Source organism: Aythya fuligula, chromosome 15 (genome assembly GCF_009819795.1).
Source record: "Aythya fuligula isolate bAytFul2 chromosome 15, bAytFul2.pri, whole genome shotgun sequence".
Taxonomy (NCBI): domain Eukaryota; kingdom Metazoa; phylum Chordata; class Aves; order Anseriformes; family Anatidae; genus Aythya; species Aythya fuligula.
This window is the reverse complement of record NC_045573.1, coordinates 10,878,080-10,894,806: the sequence shown is the minus strand read 5'-3', so window position 1 is coordinate 10,894,806 and position 16,727 is coordinate 10,878,080. Positions and strand designations below refer to the sequence as shown.

Here is a 16,727-nt window from a genome sequence, read left to right as displayed (position 1 = left end):
GTGCACAGCTGCAGGTTTGGGTGCAGCTGAAGGTGGATGTGCACGATGCGGGCTCTACTGCATGAAGCGTCCACTGGGGCTGTAGCGAACCTGAGCACGAGCAGGACATCAGTACAGGCTGACCGCAGGGCCAGAGGGAGAAAGTTTGGGCAGCGCTCCCAGGACAAAGGCGAGGAGTGCTGAGCCACGGGGATGGCCGTACGCCATCCAGAAGGGGGAAACGTTGAGGCCGGGAGGAAAGCAGCAGCGGAGGGAAGGGCTGATGCCCTCACCACGTGCCTGGAGGAGAAGCTGTGAGGAACTGGATGGGAAACACGGGAATACTGGGGGGGTTGGGGCACACGACTCCCAGCTTCGGGGCTCCCCAGGCACCCCCGGGGGCGCGACCCAGCAGCTTGGCGCTGACGGGACCACCAGTCCCCAGGCAACCCGGGGCAGAGCAGGGCACGGCGGGCGAAGGGGGAGGCCTCCACCGGCGAAGGGGGCGGCCTGGGGCGGGGGCCCGGGGCCGGCCGCTTCCGCCCGGCGCGGCGCATTCCTGGGCCGTGACTCAGGCGGCGGCGGCGGCGGCGCTGCGGGATGAGCCCCGCGGCCCCGGGCGCTCGCAGCTCCCCGGCGGGGCGGTCGCCGCCGGAGCCGGCGCGGAGCCCAGCGGCCATTTGCATGGCGCGGCTGTGAATGGCGTGCCCGGCCGGCCGGCCCCTGGCACGGGGGAGGAGTCTCCGAGCCCTGCCCGGGCCGAGCTCGGTGGCGGCGGCGGCGGTCCCTGAAGCCCGGAGTCCGGCGGCTCGGTGCTGAGCGCCCCGCCGCTGCGCTCGTCGCCGCCTGCCCGGTGAGTGCGGGTGCGGGTGGGCAGAGCAGAGCAGAGCGAAGGGTTTTGTTGTTTTGTTGGTTTTTTTTGGGGGGGGGACCCTGCTGCCCCGGCGCGCACGTGAGGTGCGGGCTCCGTCCCGCAGCGCGGCCCCGCCGCGGCTCGGCAGCCCCCTGCTGGCGGCCCCGGGCTGCGAGGGGTGGGTGGGTGTCCCGGGGCCGCAGGTGGGTGACAGGTCCTAGCCCCCGGGTGCGGCGTGGGGCAGAGCCGGTGTCCCGCAGCGGGGAAGCCGGGAGCGGGTCCTGCCTCGGAGGGGTGGCGGTGGGACCCCCGCTGACCCCGGAGCTGGGGGCTGCAGGGAGGGGGGCTGGTTCGTGGCCGGCTTGAAGCTGAACTCGGGGCCACGCTGGAGCTCCAGGCCCTTCCAGCTGCCCCTCGCCACACGTTGCCACCCGGTTGTCCGCTTATGCTGGCGGTTTGGCAGCCACCTTGCAGGGGATCATAATCCTTACAGGTAAAGGTGAGTTTTCCTCTGGATCCAGCCCCTGAGCTGACTTTTCACACTGTGCACTGCTGGCCTGAAGTGGGGGAACTGCAGCAGCCCAAGGCGATTCTGGCTCAAACTCAGATATTCCATAAGTCTGTGAAAACTTCTGCAGGATTGCACCCTCAGTGCTGCATCCTGTTGGGCTGCTAAGAAAGTGACCGGTCCTTTCCCTCCTCATAGCACACACACACACACACATAGCTGCTGCTGTTGGAGGGCTCCTTGCGTGTATTTTGACTTGTGCTTTTCTTTCACGCGATGCGAGAGGTGAGTGAGTGGCGGCACAGATGACTTCTGCCTGGCCGTGGGGTTTTCCTTGTGCAGCACCTGGTTGTGGCTGCGGTTCTCTTGCAGGTTGGCCTCGCGGTGCAGTGTGCGGCGTTGGTTAGGGATGCCTGGGTCTGGGAACAAGCAGGAAGCTGTTTCTTTTCTTCCTGTTTTTGTCCCTATGGCTGCTGGTTTCCTTTGGGAAGAAAGCTGTGCGTTCTGCAGTGAAGGAAAAAGGCTATACGTAACGGGAAGGGACAAGGCAGCAAACATTGAAGGAAGGGAACTGAAGGCGCTTCTGGATGAAACATGGGATGAAGAAGGCGCACGATGATTTAACGGCAGTGATGCTGATACAAAGACAAGTAGCTCCTCTTGTGCCATAAAGGGGGTTAAAAGGGCCCACTTGGGACAAGCTGGGGAGCAGAGCCTTGGGAGAATTTGGTCTGCACTCCAGTGTGCAGAATTAGGTTGTTTTCCAGCTCTTCTATCTCAGCCATGCCGTGTTTGCAAGAGGTGATAAGTAGTGCTAGATCCATTGAGATAGTTGGAAGAACCAAATGGGCTCTTAGGTGCCTCCTTCATGTTTTAATTGTTAAAAGGACTTTCAGAACGGCCTTGTATGCTTGAAACCATCTGCTCTTTTTTTTTTTTTTTTTTTCTTTCCCCTCTCCAGCCTGTCAGCCTAGTGACAGCCATTGCCTCTCCCTCCTGCTGCTCCATCTGTAGGCCCTCATGGCTACCACAGTGCTTCTGCTGTTAACCTAGGTCTCCGCTGTCCTTGAGCTGGGGCCCGGCCGTCCTCCCGAGGGAGATTTTGGGCTTGGAATGGAGCAGCAAGCTTGGCCACCAGCTCTGTGCTCCTTGGTCATGAGTCCCCGGGGCGGCAGCAGCTCTCCTGTGTGGTCGTGTGTCAGCAGCGCTGTGCCCGCTTCAGCGGGTTCCCATGAAAGGAGGTTAAAGCCGTGTGGTGTAAAAGCAACTCCCACAAAACTAGTTCTGCTCTGGGACTTCCCATGACAGGCCTTTTTTTTTTTTTTTTTTTTAAGCAATACATTTGCAAGAGACCTGCCTACAGACTGGCTTTTCAGGTTCTGGGGAAAGCCGTGGGCTGGCCCAGGGCTGAGGAACGTCTTGCTCTGGCTCTGTGCAGGGTAGGCCCCGGCCTGGCCCTCACCGAGAGCTCCTGGCCTCGGCACCTGGCCGCGGCCAGAGGGGCTGGTGCCTTGTTGCAGGATTTGGGGACAGCGGGTTTGGTTTAGTGGGGGTCTTCAGCAGTCCTGCAGCAGAGTGAGGCTGCACGGCAGGAGTAGGAATTCCTTTTGGGATCATTGGTCTTGTTCCTCTGGAATCCAGCCCCGGAGAGTAGCCAGCAAGTCCCAGCATGTTGCCTTGAAAGAGGCAGGGTCTGCTGAGTGTAGCATGACAGGACAGTTTATTTTGGGCACAGGGCCCATATGCTCAGATATAATTAGTAAAGGTTTGATTCCATTCAGTGTATTAGATCTTTCTGCAGTGTGAATGCGCAGCCTGGTTAGTGCTGAAGGTCTGAGATGGGCAATGTGAACACGAGTCCCGAGTTGTTTTCCATTCAGTGCATCCAGGGAGGAGGTTGGCAGAACACCCACTGTGCAGCTGGGGATGTTGCCTGCTGAGTGGGATTGGCCATGAGCTGAACATCTGACATTTCTCTATCTGCATCTCAAGAGCTGTTATCTGGCAGAGCAGTCTCTGATAATATCCTTCCCTTGTGGCTTCTGCCTTTCTTCCTTAGTTATCTCTGGAGGCTTTGGCATCCCATGGACACCATGCACCCTTCTCAGAGCTTCCAGCATTAAATGTGACCCAACACAACGCTTCTGTTAATTCCTGTTCCTGCAGCCACCTGTCTGTCACCAATGGATGACCCGTTCCAGTGAATACTTAAAACATGAGGATGGGTTCCTTCATATTTTTTTTCTGAGCTCAGATGTGGATTAGTTTCCTTTTGTTTCAGCTGAAGAGATGCTAGGCCCTATGTCTAACTCCGTCATCACTAGCTGGAATGAAGCAGACAGGAACTGTGCAGATCTGGCACTGTTATTGTAAGGTTGCCTCCCTGCTACTGGATATGTACTTGTTGTAGGTTTAGGAAACCCATGGAATGTACGCAGTGCCTGCCAGCACACAGAGCTGTGTTGCATCCTCTGCTGAGAGCGTGACAGCCTCTCTAGGTACAGACTGCACTGTGGGGCTGTAACCTGAGTTTAGTGGGAACCTTTGTGTTTGGGTGATAGGTAAAATGTCCCCGTTCTCCTGGAAGGTAAAATGAAGATGGTCGCTTTTTTCACAGGAGGAGAAAATGTCCACTGTCAGGTGGGTTATCATCTCCCCAGCTGTGGCTATATATATTTTTTTTATTTGATTGTTTGTTTGTTGCCTTGTTCAGAACTAGCAGATGAACCAGTTGAACTGAATGGAGATCGTGACCTGCTCGCTCTGTTCGTGTCCGGTAACTCCCCTCTGAGGTCAGCACCCACCATGCAAACAAATATTTAGGAAGGGATGATCCTCGTGTGAGCACACAAGGGGAGGGCAAGGCTTGACTGCCAAACCTCTCCTTCCAGGCAGGCTGCACGGTGCCATTGGTAGGTCTGGGGCAGCTCTCAGAGAGAGAGAGGCTGGATTGTGGCATTGATGTGGAGCAGTGGTAGTCGTGTTCGTGCCGAGGCCGTGCATGGTTGTGTCCGTGGTAGCTGAGCTTCAGGGGTTTCCAACCGCCTGCTCTGGTTTTGGTCCTGCTCCTTTAACAGTTCTCCAGGACTAGCTGAAGCCCACTTGAGATCACAGTCTCTGATACTTGCTGTTTCAGTCAGTGCTGCTGTAGGAATGAGGAAGTGGGTTTTTTTCTTTTTTTTTTTTTTTAACGAGTGTTGGGATGATGCCACAAGGAGCAAATCAGTAGCTGAGTTTTCAAGGACATCATCCAAACTCTGGTCAAATCCTTCTGAATAACAAACAGTGGCTCTTTGCTGCCTGATGAAGGCGGAGAGTTTGTTTCATGTTAACCTTAACTGTTGAGTCTCCAAGCTGCGTAGGGCAAGTTCATTGGTTGTATGCTCTGCTGCAGAGACGGTAAATGCCAGCTTGATGTGAGGCTTGTGCATGCTGAAATTTCCTTTGGGCTTGCTTTTCAATGATGTGGGTGCGCCATTTGTTTGGAGCACAATGGAGAGTGTCTAGTGCACGCTGTCAAATTGTTAGAACTATTGCAATACAAACCCGGGCAGCGGGTACGTTCCCAAAGGGACTGGAGCATTCAGCAACGAGCAGACCGAGCCTGAGTAATCAGAGCATCTCTAAAACACAGTGATTGTTACCGGAAATTTAATTTCTTCTCAATGATCTAAGAAGTGTGTTGCAAAAGGCTTCCCGGGGGAGAAGAGATACGAAGACATGTCTGATCTTGCCTTTTCTGGATAATATACCTTTGCTGCCTCCTCCCCTTCCTGTTTCCACTCTGCTGAGAGAGGGACAGCCGCTTGCTCTGCTGGTCAGTAGCAATCCCTGCTTTGAAGGCTTTTCTTTTAAAAGGAACAATCTGTATGAGATCATCCTGAAGCTGCGCAGGATGCTGCTTTTACAGTTCTGCAGGTCTGGTGCTTTGCTGGGCTTTAACTTCATGAAAGTTGTAACAGGTTGGTTTGTAAGATCTGGAGGACTCAGATGTCTGGGGTGCATGAATACAGCTTCCATGTTTCAGGTGTTACTGCCCTGTAGCAATCGGCAGATGGCAGGTACGTTTCTCTGTCTCTTGAATTCAGAGATCACTACTTTAAAGTCAACCACAGAAGCCAGCTGTCTAGGATTTGCGTTGCCAAAAGGTGTGAGCGTGCCTGCCCTTTCTCTGTCTGCTGTGGGACTGTAAATTCAGAGGGAGCAGTGAGAGAGAACATGCCGTTTGCTCAGTTCATAAATTGGATTTAAAAAATACATTTCACTTTTTTTCCCCCCTAAAACAAAGTTAGAGTTTTGATTATTTGCATTATAAATGACTTAGCGCATTGGGCACACATGACTGTATACGTGAGCGCACACACCTGCAGAGCAGGGCGAGCTCTGCCTGCAACTGCTTCCCCGTGAGGCAAGGCAAGAGAAGGTGGTGGCGAGCTGTCAAGCACCAGCCAGAGCAGAAACTGGAGCAGCGGAGGGGCAGGCTAGCTCGCCTGTGTCAAGGGCTATCCACAGGTCTTGTCCCGGGCTAGATCACCTAATGCTTAACAAGAGCAGGTCTAGCTGAACCAGCTCTGCTCTGAATCCTTAGCTGTTCAAACGTGTGTGTATGCGTATATTTTGAATCATCTCCGTTGGGCTTCATTGCTTTTGGCATTGCTGGTGCATGCAGGCTTACTCTAACTTGTATCTGGGGGAACAGAACCACGGTCACCTTGGAGAAAGCAGGTGTGTGAAGCTGTGTGAAGATGCTGTGAATTTCAAAGGGGTGTGCAGAAAGCTGGCCTGCATGGCTCAGATGCTGCTGCTTCCATCCCTTCTGAATAGAGAATGTCTTCTGGTGGCTTTAGTGTTTGTTATTTCCTTTAAGATTTTTTTTTTAGATTGCTATTCAGTGTGCTTTTATGTAACTTTCCATAGGAAATGTTGTCATCTGTGGCAGTTTTGATCTCATTTGCCAGTGAGGCATTCTCCTTTAGCACAACAAATAGTGATACTTAGCTGCTTTTAATACTAAGGTGAATGCATGGGCAGCAGCTATTCCAAAAGTAACCGGAGCCAGCATTCTCTGCTGCCTTGAGAGTCAAACTGGTGCCTTTTTCTTAGCTTCCTGTGTCCTGAATTGCAGTACGTGTGACAAATACGTGAGCTGATAGGAAAAAACAGTTACAAATGCAGAATTTCAACAAAAAACAAAACCTTTGTTAAAATACAGTGTTAGGATTTTGTTGTTTTCTTCTGTGTTATAACACAGGATTGTGCCTGTACTATCAAAACCTTTTTTGAATCTTACCTTACTGCATACTTGAGGTGACGGCCGTGTCCGTGGTACTCGTGGATCAGGCAGTATTTACAGTGCGCCCATTTTACTGGTAACGAAAACCAGTACAATCCTTTCTGGAGTCCTGCTGAATTTTTGCAGTGGGTTGAAAGTGTACTAAAATAGTTGCTGTGATCACTCTTTCCTGCTTCTTTGTTAGCGAGGAGCTCCAGTGGTGCTGAAGACTGCAGACCCAGGCGACTGCCTTGATGCTGCTGGGGACCCCAGACCACAGAGTGCTGCTGTCTCGGCTCTGGCACCTTTGAAAAGGGTGCAAGAACTAGGCTTGTGCAGATGAGCCTTCTTCTGGATACACTTCCACTGTTGGCAGTCTGCTGTTTATAACTGGATTTGTTAATATTTGAGTTGTTAATGTGATTATAGTTGTTATCCAGTCTGGCTACGTTCACTGCGGCACTGGACCAGCAGCAGTATCCCAGCTTCCTGTGTGAGCGTGCTGAGATGCATCAGCTGGCTGGTGGCTGCTGCTGGTCCGAGGGAAAAGCCAGCTCCTTCTGAGAACGACTCTCCCAGCTTCCCTAAGGAATGGAAGCATTGCTTGGTGCCAGCTTCTCATCCTCTGTGCTTGATGCACTGTCACTGGAGCTACGAGCAGGTACCGTCATCAGTCCGTGCCCTGACGCAGCCTACAAGTGGTGTGCTGCAACCAGAGCCCTGGGATGCAGCAGCTGTAAATGTGGCTGTCACACAGGGCACCAGGCTGGCGCTCTGTGTGGAGCTGCAGGGTGTGTGCACAGGGAAACACAAACAGGATGAAGACACCAAAGTACTCCAGAAAGCTTCCTGCTGCTCCCCCCTCTTTGCTGGTGATGTTTTATGCTCAGGCCGTTCCCCTTGCTGGTTTCTAGGTAGGTTGTCGATAGCTCTGTAGATTTACTCTAGGAGATGGAGCTGGATGCTCGTAGCTCCTGGTCTGGGCCCTGTCTGGGCTCTGGGTGGTGCTGCAAACACCCTTCTGTCAGCTGGGAGCTCTAGGAGATGGAAAAGGCAGCGCCTCTGCCCAGTCTGTGGGGCTCGGTTCCCTGTGTTAGGGCTGCAGGCCTTAGGCTAGCAGGGAAAGCTGGCCCCTTGGAAACCTTTTTGCAGAAACTACCCGTGTGTGAGGCTTGGCTGTCAGCTCCCTGCAGCTTCACACTTCTGTGGAGTTGGTTTCCCATTCAGCAGCTCCGGCAAAAATTCACTCTGCCTCTGATGAAGGAGCAGTACTTCATTCCTGCCGCACTCAACACCTGCACTCAGGGCAGAGTTCAGGAAATAATTAAAGCTTCAAGAGATGCAGAATGCACCACCTGCCTTGTGATAATTTTAAGCTGCCGACAGTGCTACAACTGTGAGGTTTTGGCCACGTTTTCATAATTGCGTGGAACTGTACTGCCTCGAGAAGCATTTCTGTCATCTGGCTCCAGCTGCTCTTGTTGTTCCTGCCTCTTCCTCTCTCCCCGTGCTGGCACAAGTGTTTGTGGAGCCATGTGGTGATTTTGGGCTGGGGAAGGAGCTGGGGCTGGAACAAACTGTTTTCATTGCTGAGCTAACGCGGGTTGGATCCCAGTGCAGGTCACCCCACAGCTGTGGGGATGGTTGTGCCAGCACGAGAAGGGGGCAGCGTGGCAGCTGGGGGCACTGCTGCTTCTCCTGCCTTGCATCTCTTACAAGTGGCTGTGACGTCTTTGCAGCTTGAATTGGAAGCGGTAACTTCTTTGTGCTGACTCCTGCTCTGCCTTTCGTCTGCTGGAACAAAAGGACCTGGAAGATCAGAGTCTGTTGCCTGTGAGTGTTTGCAGGTTGCAGTTGGGGTCATCTTTAAACCTGTTCTTGGAGGAGTTTAGCTGCAGATCCAGGGGCTAACAGGAATCAGAAGAGTTTTTCGAGCTCTGTTTTTCTTCTCTCTTCAATATGAGGCCACCAGACCTGGATGCCCCGCATATCCCATGCAGGGCTGCTTTGAAAGCTTGTCATGCTCCTGTTCCCACAGGAGCTTGTTTTTAGTTGGTTTCCATCATGACCCACATTATTTTTTTTCCTGAAAATTAGGGAAATCAGTTGCACAAAAGGACCTCTGGTCTGCTTTCCTGATCATGTGGTGGGCTCACATACATTCAGACATCACTGTCAGGCGTTTTTATTACCTGCACTTAAACCCCTCTGTCTCTGAGTGGAGCTGAACCTTCTCCAAGATCAGTGGGTGCCAGGTGAGGCTTTGCTCTGTGTGCCTCTCACATGCCAGTTTCTTTCCTCAGGGCCTTGTGTAAACTTCTGTTTATTTATTTATTTTCCCTAATGTAGCTTCCTATTTCCTGCCATAGGGGTCTGCTTGACCTCCTCCAAGACAGGAAGTTTCCACTGGCACTTCTCAGCAAATTAAATAAATGGCTCACGATGAAGCCCCTTGATGATGGCTTGGTTGCTTGGGTGGCCACAGAAGTCAAAAACTTTCCGTGTAGCTTCTGTGTTCACCCTGCCGTGGCTGGTTCTTGCCTCAGAGACCCTGCGGTAGTCCTCACGTTCTGCTTTTCCATGATCTGCTTGCAGGTGGTTTTGGAGCCACCTGCTCAAGCACGTAGCTTCTGCTGTAGCTCTTCTCCAAGCACTGGCTGAAAAGAGCTCTTTTGCTGTTGCCTCTGGATAAAGCCCTGACCTGTCTGGGGTGGGACGGGTTGGCCTCTCCCTGCCTCTCTAGGTTTAACATCTGTGTGCATTGTCCTTTGCTCCTCGTCCCGTGACTACAGCTGCTCCGGTCTCCGGTTGTTTCTCAGGTTGTATTAAGTTGTCCCCACAACATCTCAGGATGAGCTTGAGTGTTTTTCTGACCCCCAAAGGCAGAGAGCTGCTGTTCTTCAGAGCTGTGAGGGTGCCAGTACGTAGGGATGGTGTACGCTCCCTGGAGGGAGGGAGATCCCGTGCCTTTTAATGCAATTTTCCGCAAAGTGAATGCAGCCCTTCAGCCATTCCAGCAGAGCCTGCACGAAGGCTTCTTATACCCCAGAACCATTTTTTCCATGTTCTGCTTGAACATAAAAAAAGCTCCCCAGCACTGACCTGCCAGGCTGGGATGGAGGAGAGATGTTTCGCCCAGGCGGAGGACCCTGGTTTGCTGTTCCAGCTCAGCTGATATCAGGGTGAGCTGTCACCGAACAGGCAGGTCCTACCCTTCCTGTCTCAGGTTGCACACAGCTTATCCAGCATTGTCTGAGCCTCTCGAGGCTGTCAGATCAACGAGAAGTCATTTGCTTCTGGGTAGGGCCAGCTCCGTGCTGCTGAAACACCTCGAGGCGGCTTGCTGCAGTGAGCCTGCTCTCTGGGCAGCTGGCAGGTGGATTTGCTTGCCAGCAGAAGGCAGGCTGCTGGTCACCTCCTGCCGCTTGCTGTGGCAGCACCAGCCTGTGCCGGCACCCACGTGGAGCTGGTGCATGGCCCCATGTGGCAGAGGGCAGCAGGCGGTGTGTGGGTGCAGTGTGGGCACAGCAGACCTGCTGCTTGCCAGCTTTCTGTGGGGCAGGGCGAGCAGGACAGTGTATTTTCCTGGCTTGCTGCCCGGCCCATGCCCAGAGGTTCCCGGCTCGCCCTGATCCCAGCTTCTGCCGGGCTGTCGGCAGCTCTGCAAAGCCTCGTGGCATCTCCCTTGAGCTCAGCAAGCGAGGGCTGGGAAAGCAGTGGAGATTCCCATGCAGGAGTGCAGCCAGGGCAGTGCTGATGTCCTTGTTCTGTTTTGGAGGTGGTTCCTTAGGGCGGGATGTGGTGGATGGAGGTTGTGGCAGAAGCCTGAGTATTGCTGCACCCTTGGCAGCTTTCCCTGAGAGCACAGGGACACAGGCCTGGTCCGCCTTCCCCGTCCCTGCCTGCCCTCAGCCCCTCCGTCTGGCTTGTTTTAAAGTCTGGCTTGTGCCCAGTATTTGGGATATTACTTGTAACTCATTGGGTCTGATCCATGCTAGATGGTGCTGTTGGCAGTCATGAGGCCGAAACCCCGCTGCTCCTCTTCTCCTTGGATTTCCTGCCTTCTCCCGGCCAGCCGGGCCAGCAGAAATCCTCCTGCAGACAGAGGCACAGACAGCAGCCTGCTGGCTCCCCTGGCTCCTGCTGGCTGCAGAACACATTTAGGATCCTGTTCTCTTTGCTGTGTTTCCACTCAGAAGCCCACCAGCATGCCTCGGCCAGGATTGTTGCCGGAACAAACCCCTTGCCGGGGGCTCTGCGCAGCAGGCACGGCAAATGCAGCTGTCGCAGTGACGGCGATTTGAAAAGTGGAGGCAAGCAGCTGGAGGATCATCGGGGACTGAACACGGTGAGGAGACGGCGGCGGAATAGCTCCAGTGGCTGCTACCTCCTGGGGGTGTCTGTAAGAGCACGCACACGCTGGGCTGCCGAGGAGCACCGTGGTGGTGGGGGGAAAAAGCACACAGGGCTTGTTTGTGTGGTAGGGTTGGATGAAGCGTTTTTTTTTTTTTCCTTTTTTTGCATTTGGAATGCAAATTTTTGGGGAAAACAACGGCTTTATTACAAAAGAAAATGCTGGTAATGGTGGAAATTTCAGAAGAAGAAAATCAGGCTTTTAGGGGGATAGCTTCGGTTGCGTGTTGAAAGGGAAGGATGCTCTGTGTTGGAAACGATTGTGCAGATCTAAGAATGTATTTGAGATGCCCCTCAGTTTTAGGAGCATACTCAGACTTTCCACACAAGGCTTCCCGTTCTCTGTTTGGGTCAGAGGAATTTGCTAAGCAGCTTTTCTTGATCATGTGCCAAGTTCAGAATTTAAGGTGCTCTCCCTCTTTCTTAGCCTGAGCCACAGCACGGTGGATTTAGCTTTCATTCTGGTGCTGTGACCTTGCTTTGTCAAGGTGCTTCTGAAGGTAACTTTACTGGAGTATCTGCGCCATGAAGGGTTTTGTTTGTTTGCTTTTTAATTGAAATGGCCTTCATTAATCATCTCTATACTGCCACGACAGTTGTAACGTGCAGCTGGGCTTGCAAATGCTGTGTGCTCAACGTGTGTGCTGGGGCAGAGTTTGTGCTGCCCAGTTCCTTGGTCCTATGATGCTGAGGGAGCAGAGCTGGCCGAGCAGTGCAGATGGTGACACCAGAACTGTGTGCTGGTGCTGCAGGGAGCACCCCAAGGAGGTACGGGACCCTTCTGCCTCTTCCTGGCCTCTTCAGACAACCCCTGTGCGTCTCTCCTGGACAAGGATCCCGCTGTGTATGGGGGAAGAGAAGATGCTAGGGAGAGCATGGAGGAGATCTGTACAGCCACGATGGGCATGGAGAAGAGGGACAGGGAAAAGCTGCTCACTCGTCTAGACCAGGAACTGTAAGGCACTGAGCGAACACGGGAAGCGTCAGGTTTAAAGACAAACTGGAGGGTGGCTCGGCACACAGCACGTCTTCCAGCTCCTTGCCACAGGCAGTTAGCAATACTGACAGACTGCACGGATTCAGAAAGGGGTTGGATAAATTCTGGAAGAAGAAATCGTTGGGTGGATATGGGGATGGATGCAAAGAACCATTAAATGCAAAGACAGCTCTGGCACAAGTTGTTCCTGAGTTATTCATAGCACATGCAATGACTCTGTCCTGGGAGATACGACTGTCAAGTGATCCTCTACTGATTGCCAGGCATCCTCTGCTGGTAACGAGATACCGGATTTAGGCAGATGCTTGGATGCTTGGCCTGACATAGCGTGGCTGTGCTGTGTACGTTCCTGTCCTGCTGCTGCCAGTGGCCTCTTGAAAACACTGATTAGGACAGTACTGAGAAATTGGGATTGTTCGAGGATATGTGACCATGCAAATTCATGTGACCATGAATTATGTGTCAGTGCAGTCAACTTTGAGATGAAGCCTCTTGGCCTGAACGAGTACATGGATGTAGTATCCTGAAACACTAACCCCTTAAAAATAATCAAGGGGGTAGCGTGAAACTCAGGAAGTGCTTTTAGTGCAGTGCTGAGCCCCAGGTTAGTAACTGCAGCACTTTGAGTGAAGGCCGGGTGTAATAACGGGTGTTATTACACTCTTCTTCGTGTGTGGCATGTGGAGATGCCAGTGCTTGTGGGTTGCAGTGGAGCTGGTGAAGGATGCTGGCACGTCCCTGCTGTGGCAATTTAGGAAGGGGGACTGAACACCAATTCCATCAGAATGTCGTTCACCGTATTTGACTTAAGTGCCTGTTGTGTGCCGGTGCCATGCCTGGGATGGGGTCACACCTGCACGTTCTCTCGTGCCAGCCCGTAGCTGTCTCATCGTGGATTTACCCTTCAGACCGTGCAGTGTTAAGCCCTTGAAGCAGAGTATGTTCGAGCCTCTCTGGCTAGTGCTTTGCTTTTGCTTAGGGTCACTTTTTTTGCAAGCTTTCCATGCTGTCGCTATTGCTGAGGGCTCCTGCATGGCATGGAGGACCTCAGGATGTGACTCTCCTCTGTGAAGATGAGGAGAGTGTTGTGCCAAATTTTGTTGCCTGATATTGGGGTGATTGCTTTCTGTTTAACTCTTTTAGGTGACAGATTAGACTGTGCCAGGGCAAGAGGCACGTGTGAGCATGCCTTGGAGATGTCCAGCACTCAACCAAATCTCCTTCAAAAGTAAAGACAAGCAGGCAGGAACCCCCAATACCCTTGCTGTTCTCATCTTGTAGGAAGTTGGAACAGGTGCGTTTAGGCACCCCTGCAGCTACGGATGGAGGACAGGAAGGAATTGTGACCTTTTATTGCGTGGCACTGCATCTGTGCACATGGGGTGCTGGTGCATGTGCAGAGGGTATGTCTGTACAGGCCAGATTGTGAATTCCCAGACTTTTGGGGGCCTGTGGTATTTGCTGAAACCTAACCTTCATCCACCTACAGCTGAGTCCTTGCTTTCCATTGTTCCAGCTCAGCTGAGCATGGTGCTCCTGGCAGCCAGCCCAGCTTGTGTGACCGAGCTAGCAGCTGGTCTTCACCTCCTTTTAGACAAGATTCTCTTCTCCTAACCCAATCCAGGTCCCCCTCCGCTCCCTTCTGCTGACCTGCTCCCCCCTCTGCCATGTACCTTCTGCAATGATAAGCCTCACTGTTTGTGTGGCTCCATTTTCAGAGCACTTATGGTGAGCTGTGGGAGCATGGTGAAAATGCTGGGAAAAGCCGTCTGTTTCTGAGAACCACAGCCTAATTTAGCTTGGAGGGGACCTTTGCAGGCTGTGCGGTTCATTTGCTGCACAGCACAAGGCTAATTCAGGCTGCTTGGGGCCTCGTTTGGTTGAGTGCTGGATGTGTCCAAGGATGGAGGTCTCGCTGCCTCTCTGGTCCTGTCCCAGGACTTGGCCACTCAGAATTCCTGCCTTGCATCTTGGATTCATGGTGCATTCAGAACAAATTGTCTGTTTTAACACTGTAAAAGTGCTGAGCTTTAATCCAAAGAGAGCATTCTGCTCCCTTTCATAACGTGTGTGGCTGGACTGGTGCTGTCCTGTTAACTGGACTCTCGTTCCCTCTGCTCTTTATGGGAGGGGAAGAGGCTGGCACTCTGATTTTTGTCTCCTGTGGGATCTGTGCTCTAGGATGACACAAGGAGGGATCCTCTTGGATCTGTTGTCCTGCTCAAGACGTGCTTCCCACTGCTAGCTTGTGATTACTTTACATGTATGTGCTAGGAAGGAATCGGGGCTTGCAGAATAGCTCTGATGGGCAAGCACTTGTGGAGATCTGTGATTGAATCCTCATCAATTTTCCTATTTTTTATTTTTAGCATGTGCAGCAAAGGAGGCACTCTCACAGCCTGAAGAAATCACATAGTCCTTGTCTCACTGCATGCAACCTATAAGGACAGAGAAATTTGAGATACAGTATAGTGGACAAGATGACAATGAGTCACTCTGGTTACTTTAGTGTTTCTGTAACACAGTTGTTTTTATTTAAATACTATATCATTATTTTTTATGTACGAAAACCACTCTTAGTTCAGAATTAATGCCAGTTCTGTAACGTTCATGCTGTGCTTGCTATGGGCACTATGTACTTGTGTAGTGCACTCTGTGCTGTGGTGTGTTTCTGGAAAATGATTACATGTAAAGGAGATTAGAAACAGTTACATATGGGCACTTGCTAATTGCTAAATAGCAGGTAGTAAGGAAATCGTGGTGCTTGCCTTTGGGTGGGCAAGGGAGCCTGTGTGAGTCACAGGCTGGTTTTGGAGGGGGTGTCGGTGGCTTTTCGGGCTGCAGTTACTTAGCTGGTTGGAATGGATCCAGAGCTAATTAAGATTTAATTCCTGACTGTTTCTTGTGGAATCTGGATTCCATGGTAGTCCCAGGAAATCTTAATGGGAAGTGAGTCTAAAATTTGTGACTGATCTCCAGCACCTGGCTTGAGGTCCTGTGGGCCTCAGAAACGTGCTCCGAGTGTCTGGCCCTGGCTGACCAGGGCTGACAGCAGCTGGGATTTCTGCACCCTTGCCAGGCACTTGGCAAGGGCGCTTGGCAAGTTGTGTGCTGTGGGGCTTGGGGCCTGTAAATCAGCCCGCAGGAGGGCAGTCTGCTTGGCCCCACACGCACTGTGTCAGGGATGTGCCTGGCCCCTTCCCAAATGTGATTTCTTCCCCTCTCCTAGGCTTGAAGACAAACGTGGGACAATGTCGGAGGTGCGGCATGACAGCACAAGCAGCTTGCAGCGGAAGAAGCCACCATGGTTGAAACTGGACATCCCGGTGCCGGTGCCCATGGCGGTGCCAGAAGAGCCTCTGCCAGTGCAGGTACAGAGACCGGGGCCAGGAGCGAAGGTCTGTGGGGTTGTGGTGGGGGTGTGCAGAGCCCTGCTGCAGTCCTGGCTGAGAGAAAGGCGGTGCTGTGTGATGACAGGTTGTTGGGTAAATTTATGACCAGTAGTAAGCTCCCCCTTGAAGGTGATAGGAATGGAGAGGATGAGAGTGTATTGCTGATGTGCTGAGATCAGTGGATGTGACTGTTCGGATGTGGGGATTGTAAAAAGTGTCCTGGCTTGGGGGGGTGGATGTGGGATTGAGGTGGCCAAACAAACATTTCTTAAAGGAACTGGAGAAGTGAAGGGCTCCTAGAGAAATATGAGGGCTGTAAGTGCTGGAGTTCTGCTGGAATGAGCAGGGAACAAATCTGATTTATGAATAGCCAAGATAATAGCAGGCTCTCGTCAGTAACAGCAGATTAAGAACAGTTACTGGCAACACAAAGCTGTTACCAGCATGAGCATAAGAAAATCACATAGGAAGAGAAGTAGAAATCATTGAAGAGTGGTGGAGTAGAGACAGGATGATGGGTTAGTTGGAACTCTACGAAGTATGAGAGTAAAACATACATATTTCTGCTGGGAAGAGGAAGAATTGCCAAGAATCTCTGCTTCAGAGTGGCAAAAGCTCTTACATACGGGTGAGACCAGGGTAGGATGGCGCTGGCTGCTCATGACCTTGCTGCAGAACAGAGACTGCCTGCTAAAAAGGCAGAGCCAGAGAAGTCTTGCACAGAGCCCAGATCCATGGGTGGAGTGTGGTGTCTGGGCTCAGATGGTAATACACAAGAGCAGTTTAGCCAGCAGAGAAATTGAAGGTTCTGTAGCTTCTTTGGAGAGGAGTTGAGGGCGTGCTGATCTTAAGAGGGAATTTATGCTGTTACTGGAAGAGCAAGGACTGGCCACTGCCATTCTCTGATCCAAGGACAAAAATGGACTTCAGCTATGTGTTGGATTCTGGTAGATGCATCTTGGTCCTGATCTCATGGAAGGAAGGAGATTGGGATTCAGTCTGCAAGGATTAGAAGTGAATACAGGGCTTTAACTGTGCAGGTTGAAGCTGTCTGAGTCATTTAAGGTTTTGATGGATGTTTTCTTACCTGAAATCTCTAAATCCAGCTGGGCATCTTCTACAGAGGGACTCTGCACTTACAATGAAAGCTGGTGTAGATGATGTTCTCTAAAAGTCCAGCATGTGCAGTACAGGCTGTTAGGATAAGACTGCATAACAGGCTCCTGCGGCTTATAACCTGTGTGTATATGCATTTTTTTTAACATAAAACATAACAAAAATGATAAGATTAGTGGAAATTATTAGTTCTCTGG

The 16,727-nt window shown here is 52.0% G+C and overlaps 1 protein-coding gene across 3 annotated transcripts in view; it reads left to right on the top strand.

Annotated features, from left to right (window-relative positions):
- The first annotated feature begins 202 nt into the window (after positions 1–202).
- The window catches only part of RHBDF1 (rhomboid 5 homolog 1), a 36,481-nt gene continuing 19,956 nt past the window's right edge, over positions 203–16,727 (top strand). The window contains exons 1-2 of one of the 3 annotated variants that reach the window (XM_032197356.1): positions 203–293; positions 15,252–15,393. In XM_032197356.1, the coding sequence (XP_032053247.1) occupies positions 15,274–15,393 (120 nt within the window). In that variant the 5' untranslated portion in view covers positions 203–293; positions 15,252–15,273. Of the gene's footprint in view, positions 294–708; positions 833–10,849; positions 10,961–15,251; positions 15,394–16,727 lie in introns of those variants that run through there. The other 2 variants (XM_032197357.1, XM_032197358.1) reach the window with 2 other exon arrangements.